The following is a 21,127-nucleotide window of genomic DNA, read 5'->3' on the forward strand; positions in this document are numbered from 1 at the left end:
AAGAATACCTGGCAGCTTCCACTCTGGAATTCTTTGGAGCCGTGAGCTGCCTTTTGAGAAGTCAGGTTACTCTGCCCAGGAGACCATAGGAAGAGGCCACGTGAAGAAGATCACATGCTAAGACTGCAAGGAAGAGAACCCAGGGACCCAGGCGACAGCAAGAACCAAGGCTCCAGACATATTCTATTCAAGCCATCCTAGCTGAGGCAACAGACATGCGAATGAAGAGCCCAATCTTGAACATCCCAGACCCAGAAAACAGCACACTGAGCCTTCTTCACGTATTTGGAGTTATTCTAAGCTACTGGATTATGAAGTAGTTTGTAATGGAGAGAGAACTGTGACCAACAGTAGTGGATACATGTGTGTTCAAGAAGAGTTTACGATCAGTCCACTAAGCACCAGTCACTCTCATAGGAGCTAGGGATTGAACAATGAACAAAACTGAACAAATACCTCTAACTTTATTTAACTAACATTCTAGGGGAAAGAAGGACAATAAATGCAGTTAAAATAAGAAGTATGATAGGGAGGGGTGATTTCTGGGGAGAAAAAGCGGGAAAGAGCAATACAGGAGATGGTTGGAGGGGTCACAATTATAAACAGTATGGTCAGGAAGGTTTCACAAAGACAGGAACAATCTTAGGCTGGAAAAGATGAGGAAACTAGACAGGTGGGTAACTGCAGAAGACCATTTCAGGCATAGAAAATAGCACGTGACGTATGAACCTGCTGGCATTGTCGGAGTAACAGCCACAAGATCAGGAGGCTGGGGGAGAACAGGAGAGGGATGGAAGAAGAGGTCTGAAAGGTAAGAGATGGTGTGCAGGGATCCCCAAGATCACCCAGGTTCCATGATTCACCAGGAGGACTCATAGGACTCAGCATATAGTCATTCTCATAGCTGTGATGTATTACTAGGCACAAGCTTCCAATGATCCACTTCCAGTAGAACGCCCCCCCACCCAGCAACAAGTTTTGACATCATGTGTGAAATGTCCATCTACCAGAGAGGATCGTTCGAGACTCAGCATCCATGGTTTTCACTGGGGGCTGGTCACATAGGGACCCTCTGCCTAGCATGTGCAAAAATTCCGGACCTTAGAAAAAGGCAGGTGTTCAGTATAAACCATATTGTTTGCATAAAGAATAGCCATTTGCATAAGCCATTTTCAGAGAATGGTGGGAACCCTCCACAAATCTAAGTTCCCAGATGCCAGTCAAGAGTCAGCCTTGTAAGCAGGTGTAAAGATAGGAGTCACAGGCCTGCTTCGCTAACTTTTTTGCACAGATACCCAGATCATGTAGCATCTTACAGGCCATCGGAAAGAGACCGGAGCCAACAGAGGATCTCGGGTAGAAGAAGGACATGACCTGACTAGAATTTTAAATGTCACTCTAGCTTTTGTGTTGAGAAAAGACCTTTCGTGGGGGGGCATGAGGCAGAAACAGGGAAACTAAAATTCACTGGAAATACAAAAACAAAAATACCATGAACCCCAGCACACTAACAGAAAAGCTGGAAAGAAGCAGTGAGATTCTGAATGTATTGGGAGAGTGGAATCTCTCTGAGTTGCAGATTGATTGCAGGTTAATCACACAAGGAAGAGAGCAGTCACAAACTGTGACAAGGATTTCTGGCCTGAACAACCAGCAGGGTGGCACTGCCATTTAATGTGATGGGAAGACTGTGGGGGGAGTAGATCTGGAGTATGGAATCAGGAGTTCAGTTTGGGGCTTGCTAAGTGTAAGATGCCTACCTGACATCCAAGCAAAGGTGGCAAGGAAGCTGCTACTTTGAGTTTGGAGCTCAGAGGAGAGATCTGGGCTGGAGCTAGAGAGATGATATTTGGGTCCATGCTCATCCAAAAGCATCTAAATCTCACCGAAAATGCTCAAGCAGACCTCAACTTGCTTTAAAATAAGCTGGGTTTTGCTCATGTCTAGGTAAAGGATTCAAGGTTTTAAAGGCTGTGTCTTCCACCTTTGAATACCAAAAGGTAAATGCAGACCCCTTTCTGATGCCAGAGTTCCCAACAGGATAGCCACATCCGTAAGAATGTCAGCGTAAGGACTGCCTGGGACCTGAGCTGTAGACCAGCTGTTTCCAAAAGCAGCTGAGAGAAATCTAAGACTAAGGAGCCTTAGACTTGAACTGTCCATTTGGGTAAATTGCTTATGACCTTTTGTGATTTTTTTGAAGTTTATTTATTTAGAGAGAGAGCAAACACAGCATAGGAGGGGGGCAGAGAGAGAGAGAGAGAGGGAGGGAGGGAGAGAGGGCCTGATGTGCAGAGCCTGACACGAGGCTTGATCTCAGGAACCCTAAGATCATGACCTGAGCCGAAATCAAGAGTCAGATGCTTAACAGACTGAGCCACCCGGGCACCCCCATTTGTGACCACTTAAATTTAAATTGAAAATTCAGTTCTTCAGTTGCACTACCACATTTCAAGTATTGAAAAACCGTAAGTGGGGCGCCTGGGTGGCGCAGTCGGTTGAGCGTCCGACTTCGGCCAGGTCACGATCTCGCGGTCTGGGAGTTCGAGCCCCGCGTCGGGCTCTGGGCTGATGGCTCAGAGCCTGGAGCCTGTTTCCGATTCTGTGTCTCCCTCTCTCTGCCCCTCCCCCGTTCATGCTCTGTCTCTCTCTGTCCCAAAAATAAATAAAAATGTTGAAAAAAAAAATAAAGTCAACTTTAAAAAAAAAAAAAAAAAAGAAAAACCGTAAGTGGCTACAGGTGCCCTGTTTGAAAACACAGATATAGAACATTTCCATCATCACAAAAAGTTTCTATGGACTTTACCACTTTAGACTTTCCAAGAGAAAATCCAAAGCTCTGCATATTAATAGACCCCTCAGATGATTTTAATAACCAATTTCTTCAGAAAACATAGTCTCATAAAAATCTGACATTACCATTTGCCCAACCTCCACACAGAGGATCTATGCCACAGAATGCCCTGGGAATGGGATAAACACTTGGTTAACTAAGCCATTTGAGCACAGCGCTCCAAACTACAAATCAGGGCTGTGGCTCCCAACATGAAGCGATTACTGTAGCCCAAATCCTGGTCAGCAAACCCTATATGTAGGTCATGGTGGGAGTATGGGTGGGGGGAGGGGCGTGGGGATGGGAGCAAGAGAGGTGTGGGGGAGGAGGAGAGGGAGAGGTGTAGCCAGGACAGAGAGAGGTACAGGAGGGAAGAGAAAGAGGTGTAATGGAAAAGAGAAGGTCCAGGGGCCACAAACTCAAATACCTACAGCAGGCCAAAGGGCAACAATGGCTTACATGGGCCATAAAAAAGAAAATAACAACAGAGTAAAAAGGTAAGCCTGAGGTAGTAACATACTTTTGGGGAGGCCACAATGGAGCAGAGAGCAGAAGGATTCCTGCTTAAAGAGAAGAGGGATGTCTCGTTTCCAACTGATGGTTGCTATGTGGGAAAGTAAAGCCCAATGCAGTCAGAGCGTCCGATTTGTTTTTCCGCCCAGAGAAGACAGAAATCTGGATCTTTGCATGAAGTCTCAAAAGATTTAAACATGGCAACTCAGTCAAAATGTGAAACTGAGCAGAATTGAAAAACCAGGTCTGTGGGTCCCAGCGGGCCCCACCAGCCCTGTGTCTGTAAACTCAGAGGCTGCTCTATGCAGGTCAAGTGAAGAACCAAAAGCAAGTTAGCAGCATGCACCCTGCTGGTGGTGAGTCAGTCCTATCCACACACTGGGGACAAACAGCTGGGGACAAACATCGAGTCCACATAGTAGGAGAAGAGAGGAAATGAATGAATAGGAAATGAAGCACTCCAGTACATCAGTGCCCAAAAAATTGAAAAGCATTTTAGGAATCCACTCTGGTCCTAGTTTATGTATACAGGAACCTTAAAATCTGGCAACAAGACATCAAAAACTGAAAAAAGTTCAAGAATTCAGGATTTCCAGCCTATTCCTCCAGTTAGGCCCATATACCAGATTCTTGTTACTGTACAAGTTTTTAGATGCTGACCCCACAATTTATCAGAAAACAGAATTATTACTCTTATCTTGCTCAGATTTGGGAAGCTGGTCTCAAGGGTAAAAGAAATAATTCAAAATATCTGAACACAGAAGAGATTCCTTCTGGCAAATGTATCAAATGTTTCTTTACTTAAAAAAAAAAAAAAAAGGTATTCTCCTACAGTCAAATCCACAAATCAGCTTAAAATTCCAGCATACCCACTATCCCATGACCTCAATGTTCATATTATCTCATTCATTTCGACTCATAAACACACTATACATTCTCATTACTAAACAAGTCTTTCCCTTATTCACTTCAACCTCTTTTAGTTTGTGTGTGGGTGTATGAAATATATATATATATATAAATGGTCAATTAAATAAATTATTTGAACCCTGCCGTGAGACTTCATTCATGGCAGGAGAGACGATTGCTAATGATAGGTTGATCTGGAGAGGTCTAACACACAGGATCTGCTATCAAAAGAGTTTAAAAGCAAATGAGTTCAGCCTTACCAGATGATTTCAGTAGATTAGTAGTTCTCAGCCCAAGCTGGGCATTAAAATCATCTTTTTAAAACACCTATGCCCAGGCTCCACTCTAAACCTACTGAAGTAGAATCTTGGAGAAAGGGACTTGGGCACTTGTATTATTTAAAATGTTGAATGATAAATTAGAGGTAACTAATGACCAGCCAGGGTTGAGAGCCCCTGCAGGATACGGCTCAATTACCCATTCACCTGTGACACGTAATTTCGATGATAAATTTAACTAGTTACTCAATGATCTCCACCTTGAACTACATGAGAAGACAATCTCCTCTCCACTAACTACTTAAGTAAATTGGATTTAGAGCCTGGGACACTGATAAACTACGAGAATCCAAAGACAAGCAACCCCATAATTCTTGCCCCTTAGTCAATTCACCTTCCCCGTCAAGTTCATCAAATGGCAGGGAGGGGAGAAGGGGGCAATAGGAAACTCAAAGTCCCAGATTTCAAAACATAATTAAAGCCTTCCCAAAAGTCCCTTCACAGTCCTCAACATCTTACCCAATTCTGGCTTTATCTGATGCTGATTCAGCTGGTTCCCCACATTCCACAAATACCAGTCTTCTTTGTTCTCAGCAGTAGTTTGGTACTTCTCACATGTTGTCCACAAAATCCAGAATGGCCTCATGGCTTCACTTACCCTCCAAATTGTAGATACCTCACCTCTACCCTCAATCTTGAAATCTGCCTTTCTCCCATCTAAATTATTCAAGGCCCTGAAAGAAATGGGCTTAATTTATATTCATGTTCCCACCAATTTTTTTCTTTCTAGCACTCTCCACCTGAATATCTAAGAGATTTTGCCCATTTTTCCATCTGTAATCAGACTAAGGAATGTTTTTCATACTTGACTTGCAAATCCTGCAATATTAGGCTCAGAAATTAGACTTCTTCCCAATACATGTAGTCCTGTACTGCATAAGATACAATCAAGAGGAACTTGTGCATGTCACAACTCTCTGCAAGAAATAAAATTCCCCTCTTTAGGTTGATAGGTGATCATAGCAGTTTATAGATGGAATGGTCTTTTAGAAAAAAAAAAACTGTAAAAAATAAATAAGATGGGTACATTCCAATGCACAATAACCTACTGGGCAGTGCAGTTAGTGACTATGAGTAAGGACCTACAGACTCAGTTCCTGGGTTCAATTCGACCATGTATCTGTCATATCTCTGTGTCTCTTTTTTCCCTGCTGTAAAAAGAAAATATTAGGACCTGTCTCATGAAGTCATTTAACATATGTAAAGTTCTTAACAACAGTGCCTGCATAGCAGCAGTAAGTCTAATTCATGTTAGTTATTATGTTTTTATTGCTGAGTGCAAGGCTAAACATCTTGCCGTCCAGGGGAGCAAGCCTTTTAAATTTCTTTCACTGATTTAAAGAAAGTGAATTTGTGACAAGTTGTTTTTCAAATTGAATTTTGACATTTCTGGTCTTTTCCCATTATTTTCTAAATTCAGTGAATGAAAGCATGGAATTTGTTAGATTATTTCTTGACATTTTAGTTCCATTAGGAATCCCATTTAATATTAGTTAAGCCTTGTTATGAATACAATGCTATTTAAAATGAAACTATGGGAGAGAGATATTTAGGGAGAGAGAAAATATCACTTGCCACTTACTAAATTGAGATTTTAAAAGCCAAAGAAGGGAGGGAGAATTTATAAACTGTGGGTGACCTTTAAATGTCCTATGTGCTAATATATAAATGTAAACACAGAAAAATGTAATAACTGGTAATAGTAAATTAATCAATACAATTACATTATAGGTTCTGATATTATAAATTATGCTTTCAGTACAGAATATCAATAGCTTTTTAACACCTTTTAAGATCAAATTATAAGTGCACTAAATTTCATCTAGTTTATCTAGATGAATTAGGTAAATTTCAACTAATTTACCCTGCATGTCATTTATAAGTATGTAGCTTACTTCTTCTATTACTTGGACAGCTCCACATACTAAACTTCCAAATATACAAGATGTTAGAGCATAAATTATTTTAAATACTGAGTTAAAAATAAAAATAAGTTTATCACCTCATTAAGATAATCTTTCAATGACATTTACTTGAATAATTTGTCTAGAATAATGTCGTTACTATTAACCTTAGCTTACTTTCAGAAGTTAGTGTAGTTACTATTAACCTTGGCTCACTTTCAGAGGCTTCCTTTCAGAAGTTCAGGAGGAGGATTGGTTACTTGAGCAAATACCAGTTTTTAACTGAATTACACAACACAGAACAGCATACACTTTGAAACAATGGGGGGAAATGGGGTAGATACTCATATACTTCTATAGGCCATTTATATAGTTCTCATGCCATGAAAACAAATATTGAGAGCCACTGACATCTAAAGCAAGAGTTCATGACTTGTCCTGTTTGAGGAGAATTTAGGGCCTGATGTTCCATCTGAAGATTCAAAGAATTAAAAGGTGCTCTTTGAAGCCTTCATTAAAAGATTTCATTGAAGAAGAGACAGAGTCCCAGGATGTTACCCAAACAGCTAATATGAATTCTGGCATCTAATTCTGAACACGTATTGCACACTTAAAAGTATTAGTCACTTAACTTTTACGTATATCTGATTTCGGGGACAGATCTGGGAACTATCTTTACGACTATATCAACAGTCACCCAGGATCTGACACAGCGCACACACTAGTAAATACTCCTAGAATATGTGGCATTAAACTAAAGACACTCAAAAGGTGGACGGCTTAGTGTAAGCAAACAGCATCCTTCTACGTAAGTTCCTGCCCCAGTCACTGATGGAGAACAGCTCAGAAAATTAAATTCCAAGGGCTCCATCAGTTGTAACTTCCGAGTATCTGTTGCTAGCACCAATCAACTTTCTAACTCCAAGGAGCAAAAGTGGGGCGGGCCTTAGCCGGGGTCAAAATTCACACCTGACTGAGCAGCACCTTCCAGCACTCCCTTGAGAAGCGTTTTCTCAAACACCTAAAGCTGTGCTTCCCAAACTTCAACAGTCATTCCAATCACCTGGGAGCTTGTTTAAAAGCAGATTCAGAGGCAGTGGGCCTGGAGGAGGGCATCAGACTGTGCATTTGTAGCGAGCCCCCAAGGGACTCCCATGCAGCGTTGCTTCCCAGCACCCTTTGAGAAGCAAGGCCCACAAACGCCCAAAGACATCCAGGTCACTTATACTAGCAACGAAAGTTGGCGGGCACAGGTAGCTTCCAATAAAGTCTGGGTGCTGTGTCCTCTGCGCGTCGCCACCGGGTCCTGGGGCACCTGGCAGGTGCCTTGGCCTTGGTGCGCTCACGGGTAGCCCGCCCCACAGCCGCGCCCCCACTCCGCGCCCCAGCGCTCACCTTCTCCCTGGTCTTCAGGTACCGCTGCAGCGCCTGCTGCGTGAGCTCCCGGACGCGCAGCTGGCCCTCCTTGCAGGGCACCACGATGCCGGTTCTGCCGAAGCACACGGTCACTTTCATCCTGGCCCCCGGCGCCCACGCCGGGCCCGGCCGAACAGGTGTCCAGCCCCACGGGCGCAGCCCACACTCTGGGGGTTCGCCCGGCGCGGGGGGGTCCGGAGACCCGGAGCACCTCTCCCCCGCGCCCCCTCAGGGCCCGGGGTTCGAGGCAGCGCCCCTCCTCCCGGCGCAGGCGGCCCCGGGGCGGGCGGCAATCGGGGAAGGGGGCGGCTGCGGGAAGGGCTACCTCCCAGGTAGCTGGTGCCCGGGGACGCGGCTGCACTGTGGCCGGGCTCCTCCTCCTCCTGCTCCTGCTCCGTCTCCTGCTCGGGCCCGGACAAGGCGGCTGCTCCGAGCCCGCCAAAGCGAAACTGCCGGGCCAGCTCTGGCCCTGGCCCTGCCCCCTGGCCCCGGCCCTGGCGGCGGCGGCGGCTGCGGAGCCGACTCCAGGCCCCGGGCTGGAGTGGGCGGCGGCGGCGGCGCGCGGGGCCGGAGTTGGGAGGAAACTTTTGCGCCGGATCCCAACTCCTCGGCGGCGCGCGGCGCTCTGGGCTCCCGCGGCCCCGGGGCCGACCTGGGCCCGGCTCTTAAAGGGGCCGCGGCGCTCCCGGGCCCCGCCGCGCACTCGGCTGCGCGGGGCGGGGGCCCGTGCAGCCGGTAACAGGAGCCCGGGAGCCTCGTCCCCTTACCCGATCTCTCCCTGGCTCTGTCCCTCCTGCACACACGCTGAGCTCTGGAGAATTGTAACGGGACCTGAGAGCTACCCACCGGGGGATTGAAACCGGATCTCATAAAGCAACCTTGAGGGATTAGCTAGGAGACTGCAGAGCTACACCGTTAAAACGTAAGGCTTGGAGCGAGATTCAAGGAAAGCCTGAGAGCAGGTGCTTGTCGCCACGCCCACCAAAAACACCGGAGGAGTGGCAGCTCACAGGTACTGAGCTGCAGGGATGACCCAAGGGCCTGCCAGGAACCTCGTCTTAAGCAGAGCACCGATTCTGTCCTCTGGAGTGCTGAGATGGCAAAACTGAACCCCCAAGGGGTTCTTGGGGATAACGTGGGAGCAGAACCCTTCCTTTTACAGAAGACAACACTGAGATTTTCCCCAAAGGTCACATCCCAGACCCAGATATGATAGCCCATTTTTACATACATCCTTCAGAAATGTGCCTCCTCTTGTGCATTTGACTAGAAAAACAATTTTAAACACGTGAAGGCTCATGATTTGGGAGGCATGTGTCCACCACCAATTGAAATAGGAGTATCTGAAAAAATAATTCAAAAAAAAATTTGTGTCGTTCTTAGGTCACATATCAATGAGCTCCTTTGAGTCTAACAACCCCGTAAGGTATTATTTTTCCAGTTTTGTGCATGAAGAATGGTGCTGAGGGAGGTTAAGGAACTGAACTGACCATGAAGTCAGTTGTGCTCAGAGAAACTCAGTTGTTCCCATGCTAAATTTCTGGTCTCCCCAAATTGTTTTTCCAACAGTCTAGTTCATCCAGCACCATACTCAGGGCTACATCATGTGTTTTCCTACAAAAGAATTTGTTTCTTTGTCAGGACACATTTAGGGGCTTCTGGGTGGCTCATTGGGTTAAGCATCTGACTCTATCTCCGCTCAGGTCATGGCCTCAAGGTTTGTGAGTTCCAGCCACACTTCTGGTTCTGCAGGGACAGCACAGAGCCTGCTTGGGTTTCTGTTTCTCCTCTCTGCCCCTCCCCCGCTTGCGTGCTCCTACGCATGCGCGCGCGCGCTCTCGCGCGCGCTCGCGCTCTCTCTCTCTCTCTCTCTCTCTCTCTCTCTCTTTCTCTCAAAATAAATAAACTTTAAAAAAAAGTCACATTTAAATTGAACTTGATTACCTAGAACAGTATGATAATGTATAGGAGATTAATGGGCTTATGAATTTTGAAAATTTTTAAATTTTATAACTCATTCATACATGTAATATATATTGGTTTTCTTCTGTATAGGACCTTATATAAATAAGGTCAGTGACATCAAAGAGGATCACACAGAGCAAGTGTATTTGAAAATACATATTAGTATAATTTGGTAGCAAACGCAATACAAACTAATTTAAATAAACTAAAGACAGAATCACTTTCCTCATTCTTTTTTCTCATAAAATCAGAAGATCCAGAGAGCACTCCTCTGAGGCAAGATTGAATCTGGAGACTAAACCATGTCCTCAGGGGCCATCTTTCTAGATCTAATGGCCCTGAGTTCCTCAGGATTTCCCCAGAGGAGGCAAAGATGGCCACTCCCAGTGTTCCCGATTTACACAGCCCTAAAGACAGGCATCTCAGCCTTTTCTGGTAAGGGCTTGCATATCCAAGCTTGAGTCACATACCTTCCCTCAGTCGAGATGATTGGCCAGACCTGGTTCACCTGCCACTCAATCATGTGAACTGAAACCCAGAGGGTAAATACCCAAAATATGGGTCAACAAAATATATTGAACCACCACAAAATATAAAATTGCTTTCCAACCCTCAGGGGGCTTATAGATAAATAGCAGGGGAGACAAGGCCTACAGATGTGAAAAGTTCAACAGCAACTATAAAACAACAGTAAATTTGATAATTCTACTGAATGTTATTGATTTATATGTATGCCATGCCCTGTTTAAAGTGACTATAACATAGAAATAAAAATGGAGATATGATATATTAGGTAACAACATAGAGAGATACCTATGTATCATATAAGAACATAGAGAGAGATGCCTATGTAGCATATATTATGTATCTGTATCTTATTTTCCTTTGCAATAATCTTACAAGAGAGGCACTTTTGTTACCCTCCTTTTAAAGATGAAACTGAGGCTAAGGGAGGAAAGGTCACATTCTTAGCAAGTAGCAGAGGCTGAACTAGAACCCAGGCAGTCTGACTCCACCAGAGTCTTGCTAGTAACTACTATGCTGATCTTACGTGGTAAGTACCAAATCAGTAGAGCACAGAAACAAATATTAAGGCATGCATTAATATGAGACCCTTTTAATGTTTTGTATTTTATGGACATGTAAAATGATACAGAGCAAAGCTTTTTAGCTGATGAAATGACTATTCTATATCTTCTTGGCTTGTTTGGTTTTTTTTCTCCTCACTTGCTCCAGACTCTTACTCTTCTGCTCAGATAATGAAGAATCCTTGCTCTTCTCCACACTGCTAACTTCCTCTGGGCCCATCTTTAGCCTCTCTCCAATATCTAGAGCCCCCTGTGTCTTGGCTTTCAGAAGCCCCAGGTTAACCAGGAAGAACACACAGGCTGTCCACGTCCCACTTGCAGAAAGATTGGCATCAGCTCCTGTGACATGTAGCAGAGGCTATGCGGTTGTAAGATGAAGGGAGAGAGGAAGCTAGGCACGCATATGAACAATGCATTGTGCAATCCTGCACACCATGGAGTGAACTTCAATGACCCCAAGCTAGTAATTAGAAAAAGAGTTTAGCGTCTATTAATTCATGTTTATTAAGTAGCCAGATTTAATTTGTTCTTTGGTCTTATCACAGCATACATAGAAACAACTTATATATTAAGCGATCTAAAAGAACGTAGTTACAACACAGATACTCATGCCCTGCAAATTCCTAAATCAATATTTCATGCCCCATGGGACTCCTGGACAGAAGAAATAAATAATTTGCCTTGATTGAGTAACACTAGAGGATTCTAGGCCTGGGTTCCATTTTCTTGTTTTGCCTGTTGGATGGATAAATATTGCCTGTGGTGTGATATTTTCCCATTTGTTATCCAAAAGCTTAGCAAGTTGTGGAGTAGCCAGTGAAAATTTTATGCAGAGAACAATAATACTAACCAATATTATTAAACTTCTCTGCCTTACAAAAAGTATAACTAAAATGTCAGGTACCATTAGGCATATATTAAATAAAAAATGGTAATTTTGGGGGCGCCTGGGTGGCGCAGTCGGTTAAGCGTCCGACTTCAGCCAGGTCACGATCTCGTGGTCCGGGAGTTCGAGCCCTGCGTCAGGCTCTGGGCTGATGGCTCAGAGCCTGGAGCCTGTTTCCCATTCTGTGTCTCCCTCTCTCTCTGCCCCTCCCCCATTCATGCTCTGTCTCTCTCTGTCCCAAAAATAAATAAACGTTGAAAAAAAAATTTTTTTTAATGGTAATTTTTATATATAGTTGACCAGGCATCCATTCTAATGTTTAGCACCATTAAAACAGAAACAATTTTCACCCCTCAAGGCATTTTATATAACAAGCAATATTTATCTCCAATTCAGTAAATGTGGTTTGTTGGTTTGTTTGTTTTTTCATAATAATCTTCTTTCTAAGACCTTTGGAACAAGTAGTACAACACAATATGTTATTTGCTTCCTTGCGAATGCAGGTGCCAGAGTGATATCATAAAAGAAGAAAAATGGGTATGATTCTTCATTCTTTCCTTCCATGTTTAAAAGCAAAGAGTTTGGGCTATTGTTTAACTTGGCAAGAATGGGTTTTTCTTAAGAGATGTTTGTCTCTAAGTGCCTGATGGCGTTCATTTGTTGACTGTTTCTTTGTTGACTCTTTCTGTAGCTCTCCTTAAAACACAAATAACAATGCTATACACCCCAAAGGGAGTATTGTGGGCTTTCAGATTTTTGAAAGGTCCTTATTTATGCCTTTTCTATAAGTAACACTCATAAGTCTCCACAATGATATAGCTAGACCTCTCCTCCTTATACTGAATTCCACTCGATGGATAATAATGTACTGCTTTGATTTATGTTTTCCTGAAGAAGAAGAAGAAAAAAAAAGCCTGCATCAAGTGATCATATCTTTAAAAAAAATTTTTTTTTTAATTTTTTTTTCAACGTTTATTTATTTTTGGGACAGAGAGAGACAGAGCATGAACGGGGGAGGGGCAGAGAAAGAGGGAGACACAGAATCGGAAACAGGCTCCAGGCTCTGAGCCATCAGCCCAGAGCCTGACGCGGGGCTCGAACTCCCGGACCACGAGATTGTGACCTGGCTGAAGTCGGACGCTTAACCGACTGCGCCACCCAGGCGCCCCAAAAAATTTTTTTTTAATTAAAAAAAAAAAAAACAACCAAAAGCAAGGAAACTCTTCAACTGATGTTGTGGTAAGAGTTGATCATGGGGTGCCTGGGTGGCTCAGCTGGTTAAGCATCCAACTCTTGGTTCTGGCTCAGGTCAGGTCAGGTTGGGGAGGTCAAGCCCTGCATTGGGCTTTCCGCTGCAGGTGCAGAGCCTGCTTGGGATTCTCTCTGTCTCTCTCCCTCTCTCTCTGCCCTTCCCATGTCTCTCTCTCTTTTAAAATAAATAAATAAACTTTTTTTTAATCATAAAAAAAAGAGTTGGTCATTAGTTCCTTGGTTGTCCTCGTTGTGTGATCTCCTTGCAAAGCATATCAGGACCCACGAATCCTGACCACTAGGAACAGGTCCTACCCTTAGCAGCAAGTTCCAGACCCTCTCACCACTAGGCTTTAGTGACTGTTAAACTGGAGGCAATGGTGATGATCAGGGATATTCTCCAACATGCTCAGTTGTCCAACGAAGCTCCTGAGGTGAGGTTGCCATCAAGGCTTCTCTTTTCACCGTCCTCACTCATCCTGAGGCCTCCTTCTGCGCTCATTTATATCCCTTTAGTTGGGGAAGTGAGGTGGTGTTCATATAATCGACTGGAGGTAGAGAAAGAACTGAGATTTAACACCAGATGCTTCAGTGTGTAAAAGGATTACAGGCAGAACAAGGAGACTGGAGCTACACAGACCGGGTTCCAAAGCACTCAGCCACTTGCTGGCTAATTCATTGCTGGTCAGGCTTCACTGTGTTTCTTCACCAAATGGGATGATGACATACATAAGGCACCCAGCACATAATAGGCAAAACGTATTGCCCTCTGCCCGCCTTGATTCTGTTTACTAGTATTTCTAATGCCACTTCTTCTCACTTACTTCCAGAAAGACACATATCAAATGATACTTAGAAGTCACATATCATTCTCATCAAAATTTCTGAAGCCCAAGGGTAACTTGCTCTGTAATGAAGGTGCCACACTCAACAGCAAAATAATAAGATTTCTGTCATGTTTCACAATCTCCATATTATTTAATGTGAGGCTCAAAACACAATCCTGGAACCCAGTGGTATAGTACATGAGAATCACAGAATTCCAGAGCTGGAAGGGACTTTGGAGATTATTTGTATAATCTCTTCACTTCATAGATGAGGAAACTAAGGACAGGAAAGGTCAAGTGACCAGCCAAAATCAGTACCCAGGTCCTTCAAGTCACTCCAATGCTTTCTTCACTTTCCTGTCTGCCTGCTAATAATAGAATTTAAAACAACAGATATTTGGTGCACCTGGGTGGCTCAGTTGATTGAGGGTCCAACCTCGGTTTGAGTCATGATCTCCAGTTCATGAATTCAAGCCTGGTGTTGGGCTCTGTGCTGACAGCTCCGAGCCTGGAGCCTGCTTTGGATTCTGTGTGTGTGTGTGTGTGTGTGTGTGTGTGTCCCTCCCCGACTTGTGCTCTCTCTCTCTCTCTTTCTGTCTCTCTCAAAAATAAATAAACATTAAAAAATTAAAAGAGTAAAAATAAAACAATAGATATTTGACCAACATTGGCTCAAGGCTTTGAATTCTCATTGAGCCGGGTGGTGACAGTAAGGAGCTCATTCTTCTATCAGTTCCTAAAGTTTCAGTTTAAACTTAAGACTCTGAATCCTTGAACACCTGGGTGGCTCCGACTTCGGCTCAGGTCATGATCTCACAGTTTGTGAGTTTGAGCCTTGCATCAGGCTCTGTGCTGACAGCTTAGAGACTGCAGCCTGCTTCAGATTCTGTGTCTCCCTCTCTCTCTGCCCCTCCTCCACTCACGCTTTGTCTCTCAAAAATGAATAAACGTTAAAAAAATTTTTTTAAAAGACTCTGAACCCTTGTTCTTGCCACGATTGTAAATCTCAAAAAGATTTGCTGAGTGTTAAAATGACTATTTCAGAAAATAGAAAACCATCAAAGGATTTGAGGTAGGACAGTGATGCGATCAGGTTGGTGGTGGGTAGAATACAGAGGACCTGTGAGACAGATAAAAGCCCTGCTATGTTCACTCATTCCTTCGTTCATTTCTTTATGCAGCAGTATTTACTCAACACCTATAAGCAGCTGAGCACAAAGTGATCACAAAGCTTAGCCTCTGGCAAGGAAGACTCATGACAAATGACTAACCAAATAAAATATTTACAGATTGTGAAAAGGTGTAATGAAGGGGATGAACAGTAGGCTGGGTGACAGAGAATAAATGGGTAGTAGGCAACCTGTTTATATTGGATGAACAAGAGAAAATAACTTTGTGAAGAACCCAGAGAATAAGGAGCAGGGGATGAGGTTGAAGAGATTGTCTACAACAATGACCTCCAAAATGACTAAGGCAATTTAGATGATGAGGATGGACAGACTGGAGTGATCTCCTAGGATCTGTTAGAGATAAAAGGTGGCAAGGTTTCAGGAGGAATCAAGAAAGACTGGTTTCCAGTTAGGAGGTGACATTATTAATCGAAGACAGAGAATCTTGGAAGGGCACAGGCATGCTGCGGATGGTAGGGAAAGAACAGTCAGTTCAGTTTGGGACATTTTGAGTTTAATGTGCCTGAAGAGAACCTGGTAGAGGCGTTTGGTTAGCCAGAAACACAAGGTTTGCAGCTCAGAAATCTAAAGACTAGATATTTAGATTCAGGGTCGTACATTTGGAGGTCAACTTATCAGAATGGAAGAGATCGGCCAGAGAAAGAATTTGGAAAGAAAAGACAACAGGGCTTAGACTAGAATCCTGCAGATTGCTAGGATTTAAGAAGAGAGAGATCCAGCAGACTTAAGCGTGTGTATGGGGATGCATTATAAATTACAAGTTCTTCTTTTTTTTTTTAAGTTTATTTATTTTGAGAGAGAGAGAGAATGCATGAGAGATCAGGGAAGGGGCAGAGAGAGAGAGAGGGAGAGAGAGAGAATCCCAAGCAGACTCCATGCTCTCAGCACAGAGCCCCACATGGGACTGACCACACAAATCTGAGATCATGACCGGAGCCAAGATCAGGAGTCACACACTTAACCGACTGAGCCACCCAAGCACCCACAAGTTATTGTTCTTATTCTATATAAGGTATTGTCAGTTTCAAAGATGTGATAAGAAAGGATGCTACTGCCCTAGTGAAGCCACAATGGTAGAGAACAGGAAATTTAATGTTAAGAATGGGAAGCAAGATAGTTTGACTGAAACAGATAGGCTTCAGTGGAGCATGACATAGGCTGTAAGCTGATAAAGGTACAGGAAGAAGGAAATGAGTGAGGAAAATGACTGAGGGAGAGCTTTGAGAACTAGACTGAAAGTTTGGATCTGCTTCACCAAAGAAATACCCTCCAGGTGCTTGGCAAAGGAGTAATATGCATAAAATAGCATGTGATAGTCATGATTCTGACGTCTTCATGTATAAAGAATCAGGGTAGAAAGTGACTGAAGGTCGGGAACGATCCAACAAAATGTTGGAGCAAATCACACAAAACTAAATTCAAGTATGTTAAATGTTAAATGTAAATTTGTCATATGTGTACATGGTTGTAGAATATCTCCACCTGTACATGTATTCTTCCAAAGTAATAGACTATGTGATTGTTTAATGTCCAGGCCTATGATTATACTATTCCATGCATGGGAAGTAGGGGAGTTGCCCTATGACTCAGGGTCCAATCAGACAAACAGAACACACACCCTATCTCAAACAAAGGGAATCAAATATAAGAAATTAATTACATTGTTGGTGGAAGAGCTGAAAAGCCAAACAGGAAATAGTAAGGCAACTCAAAGATTAGCCATAGCATGAAGCTGCTTCTTTCTCTAGGACTCACTGGATTCTGGGAGGAGTGAGTGTTAGCAGGACCCAGAAGCTGAACAGCCTAGCATAAGCTAGATCTGTAGTGGAGACTGCCTGATAAAAGCTGGGAGCACAGGAGGAGGAACTTTCCAGAAGAGACCTGGAATAGGAGTTACAGTCCTGAAAACACATAGAAGGGAGAGGGTCGGGGAGAGGGAGGGAGAGAAAGAGAAAGGGGAAAGTGGGGAAGGACGGTAGAGGGGTGAAGGAGGGAGGAGGAGGAAGGGAGAGAGAGAAGGAGGGATAACCATACCCCTGGACTCTTTCTCCTGCCCTCCATGCTTCTCCCAGTGTCTCACACTAGCTGATCTATCTAGAAGCCAGTGAGCAAGGAGAAGGGCAGGGAAATATTTGGGACTGGCTCAGAAGGTCTTTCCTGGCAGGCTTCTATAGTAATTCATAAATAGAAATTTTAATTCTCACTAACATTTTAGATTTAGGAAAAGCACTAGTAATGTTTCCAGTTCAATTTGGTATATTTGTGAAAATAATCTTTTCTCCCAGTCTAGACTAAATTCATGCTTTTCTCGAGAGAAAGTGCTTCTACATTTTAACAGTGAAATAGCAGCTTTTCTCTGATTGCCAGATAACTATTAATTTCCATCAATTGAGAAATAAAAAAATTCCTACCCTTAGTCATCAAACTCAAATTAATAGTTTTGTTTAGCTATGATTACACAGGCCTACAAGCAACAAATCCAAAAATCCCATTAATATTGAATGTTGAATATGTCAAACTACAATGCTATCTGATAATATTTCATTTGTTTTACATGCCACAATTTTAGGCACTAATCCATGGATTTATGATGGAAACTTTGAAGACTATCCAAATTTAAAGTTGTGATTGCTTTGTATAAAATTATTTGCAAAAGCCTTTAATACTTTACCACATGTGTACGTGAATAGTGAGTGTGATTTTTATTTCAACACTATCAGGAAAAGTTGATTTACTTAGTATTTGTCCGTCATGAGTGTGTATTCTTGTTAGTACATATTTGTTACAACTTTTTGCAGTTATCTTCAAGCTCATTTTTATATAACCAGAATGTAAGTATAATAAAGAATATACATAGGTTATATACGGACTTCAACATATCTCATTAGACCTAAAAGGGGGAATTTCTCAGCAAATAAGAACTATCAATTTGCAAGTACAAAATAAGTTTTTCATACCCGATACCCACCAATGGGAGTATCACTGATGAGTAGCAAATGCTGGTCATGACCTCTCCCAAACCCAATGAGCTTTTTCTAGCTGCAAATTCCTTATTGTAGACCCCTACTCAAAACAGCAATATCAGGCTCTTTGAAGGACTAGGATTGCTGCTGATTATACTAAGAGTGGCCTCTGATTCAACAACAGCGATCCAAAACCCAACTGATGACCCAAGACATGACCTGATGTTAAGAGCTATACCTGATCATCGATGATCAGCTAAGCTGGAGGCTGGAGATTAGAGAGGCTTGGTTACCTGTCAGTGAAAGAACTAAAAGGCCACTTCAATTCTGGAGACCCCAGGGATCCAGGAAAAAGAAGAAAACTCTTTTGGAGCTGCCTCAGCTCTCGGTGAGCCTCCCAGGATCAACCTGAAGGCGTTGTCGCAGCAACCGCCATTCTTTACCAAATTATTTTTTTTCAATACATTATTTTGAGTGAGGACAATCTGTAAACCGAAAATAACTATTTCTAGCAAAGAACACAGTGCTAGTAAATTAAAAAAGAAATAAGTTCATGAACAGTAAGTTAATGAACAATAAGCCTTGGACCCAAGGGTTTTGAAATATATCGTTACCATTATGAACTAGATTATAACTGGAGTAACCTGGCAGTCCATGGATACTTGAATAAAATTTCTTGAGGAAAGGAAGTTGAACACTGATTTTTAAGAGTTAGTAATGATGTCAGGAGTGGGAAAATCCAGACCAAGAGTCATGCCATGTGACTTTTCTGCATTCCAGCATAGAGACATGGATGTTTCTTCTAACATCCTAAATAACATTTGGACGTTGCACTATGGAACTATTTGGAAGTTGCACTATGACAGACACATACAGAAACAATGAAACTCCATTCTCCTGAAACAACTTGTCAGGAGGAACTCCTCGGAAGAGCATTTGAGCCCCCCTATAGCGATAGTGCATGCTGTGATGTATCACACGGGTCCACCTTGAGGACTGAACACTCATTCTCCTGGTGCCAGAATTGTTAGCAGCTGAGTCTCTCAGCTGAAATGCTGTCCAGGAATCTTTCTTAGTGGAATAGGGCCTCCCTGCCTGAAATCATACCTTATCCACGGGGCAGCCCACATGTCTACATACACTGAGTGATCTAGTTGGAGCAGGGAGTATAAAGGCCCAGGTCCCCTGCCTTAAGACTGGTCAACTCTGAATGGCCATCTCAGTTACAGTGGACCCTCACTGAAAATGCATCTCCATGTAGTTCCTTTCTCTGCACAATCCTACATCACTTACTTCTGCACAAGAGTTATTTTGAGCATACTCTTTAATAAATTTGTACATACGAGTCTCTGAATCATTCATTCAATGATTTTGACATTCATATGTTCAACCTAAGACATAAGGTAATTAAAAAAACAACAACAACAACTCTTTGCACGTAAATGAGAGCTTTAGGTAATAACTAATTAACCAACTTAACGAAAAAATAAATGGATAAATAAATGAAAGAATGTATTGTAAATGCTTCTGGTTGTTCAAAGCAAAACAAAACAAAACCAAAGGACAGACTAGCAGAGAATAGAGCTAAAGACACTTAGTTTATGATTATTCAGTAGTGGCAGCTCACAATTGGCCCAGATACAATGGCCTAAATTTCCATTATCTGAATGCCTTTGGGCAGGGCTCCTAGAAGCATAGAAGACTCAGTCTGAACTTCTAGCATCAGGGGAAGGCAGTTATTGCAAGAAAAACACACCACTGATGTCTCATATCTAAAAATATAATTTGAATTTTGCATTAGACCCCATAGTACATCGACATTGTTTTATTAAAAAAAATATGTTTTGGATTACTTGCTATCAGAAAAAAAGTTTCTCCCCATCTTAAGTTGCTATTTCAATTAGTCATTCAGCTTCATCCAGACGATTTCTCATCTCTGCCTTAGGTTTATAATGTTTTGTGAAGTCAATAATCTAAGTGTGCTGATAAAAAGGATAATGGATTCTTTACCACTTTATGAGCTAGACCAGAATAATCACTGAGGACACCCATTCAGTTCAGCAAATATTTATCAAGTGACTACTATAGATAAGGTTCTGTTTTAGGATACACAGTCTGCTATGGACTGAATGTTCGTGTCCCCTCCAAATTCAAATACTGAAATCCTAATTCTCAGTATGATGGTATTTGGAAGTGGAGCTTTGGGGGGTGATTAGATCATGAGGTGGAGCCCTCATGAATGGAATTATTGCCTTTATAAAAGAAGCCCTAAAGAGCTCAGTCACCCTTTCAACCAGGTGAAGACACAGTGAGAAGATGGCCATCTATGATCTAAGAAGCAGACTGTTACAGACATGGAATCTGCTAGCACCTTGATCTTGAACTTCAGCATCTAGAACTATGAGGAATAAATTTCTGTTGTTTAAAAGTGACTCAGTCAATGGTATTCTGTGATAACAGTCCAAATAAACTAAGATACGGTGGTAAACATGAGATATAATACCTCTGCTCTCCTGGGGGTTACATTTTATTGAGAAAAATACTGAGATCAGCAGAATGTGGCCAAGTGGGGAATTAGTGAAAAATTTCATTCTACTATTGGTGAAAATTTCAATAATGTCGTTCTCCTGTGAGATTGTGTCACTTCTGACACGTAGTGGCTGATAAATGATGTTGATCTACTCACCAGTTTCATGTGAGCCTTAGAGAAATATTCAAAGGATATTTTAAGTGATGAAATATGGGTGATAAGTGATTTGTTTATTTTATTTCTAAATCTATAATTTTCATTAAATTTAAGAACTAAGAGTGGTGATACACAGAATCAACTTTCTTTAGCCAACTCTCAAAATTTGTTTTTGTTACAACCATTTTGTCATGTGCAAAGTTTCCACAGTTTTGCCTTATAGAGACTGATGGTAAGAACCCTCAAAATTAAAAAAAAAAATCTGCTCAAGAAACCAAATTTTTGAGCTACTCCTTAACTTACAGTTAAGGTGAACAATGAATTCATTCTCCTCTTCTAAGATTTCACCTCAAACCCT

General features: G+C 42.5%; 1 protein-coding gene across 4 annotated transcripts in view; it reads right to left on the reverse strand.

Moving 5' to 3' along the window:
* The window catches only part of PARD3B (par-3 family cell polarity regulator beta), a 1,011,734-nt gene extending 1,003,722 nt beyond the window's left edge, over positions 1 to 8,012 (reverse strand). For all 4 annotated transcript variants that reach the window (XM_047084837.1, XM_047084838.1, XM_047084839.1 and 1 more), the window contains exon 1: positions 7,893 to 8,012. In XM_047084837.1, the coding sequence (XP_046940793.1) occupies positions 7,893 to 8,012 (120 nt within the window). The remainder of the gene's footprint in view (positions 1 to 7,892) is intronic.
* Between the last annotated feature and the right edge of the window lie 13,115 nt (positions 8,013 to 21,127).

Source organism: Lynx rufus, unplaced genomic scaffold (genome assembly GCF_022079265.1).
Source record: "Lynx rufus isolate CCGP_SWC_20201006 ecotype Redwood Valley unplaced genomic scaffold, mLynRuf1.p SCAF_2, whole genome shotgun sequence".
Lineage (NCBI taxonomy): Eukaryota > Metazoa > Chordata > Mammalia > Carnivora > Felidae > Lynx > Lynx rufus.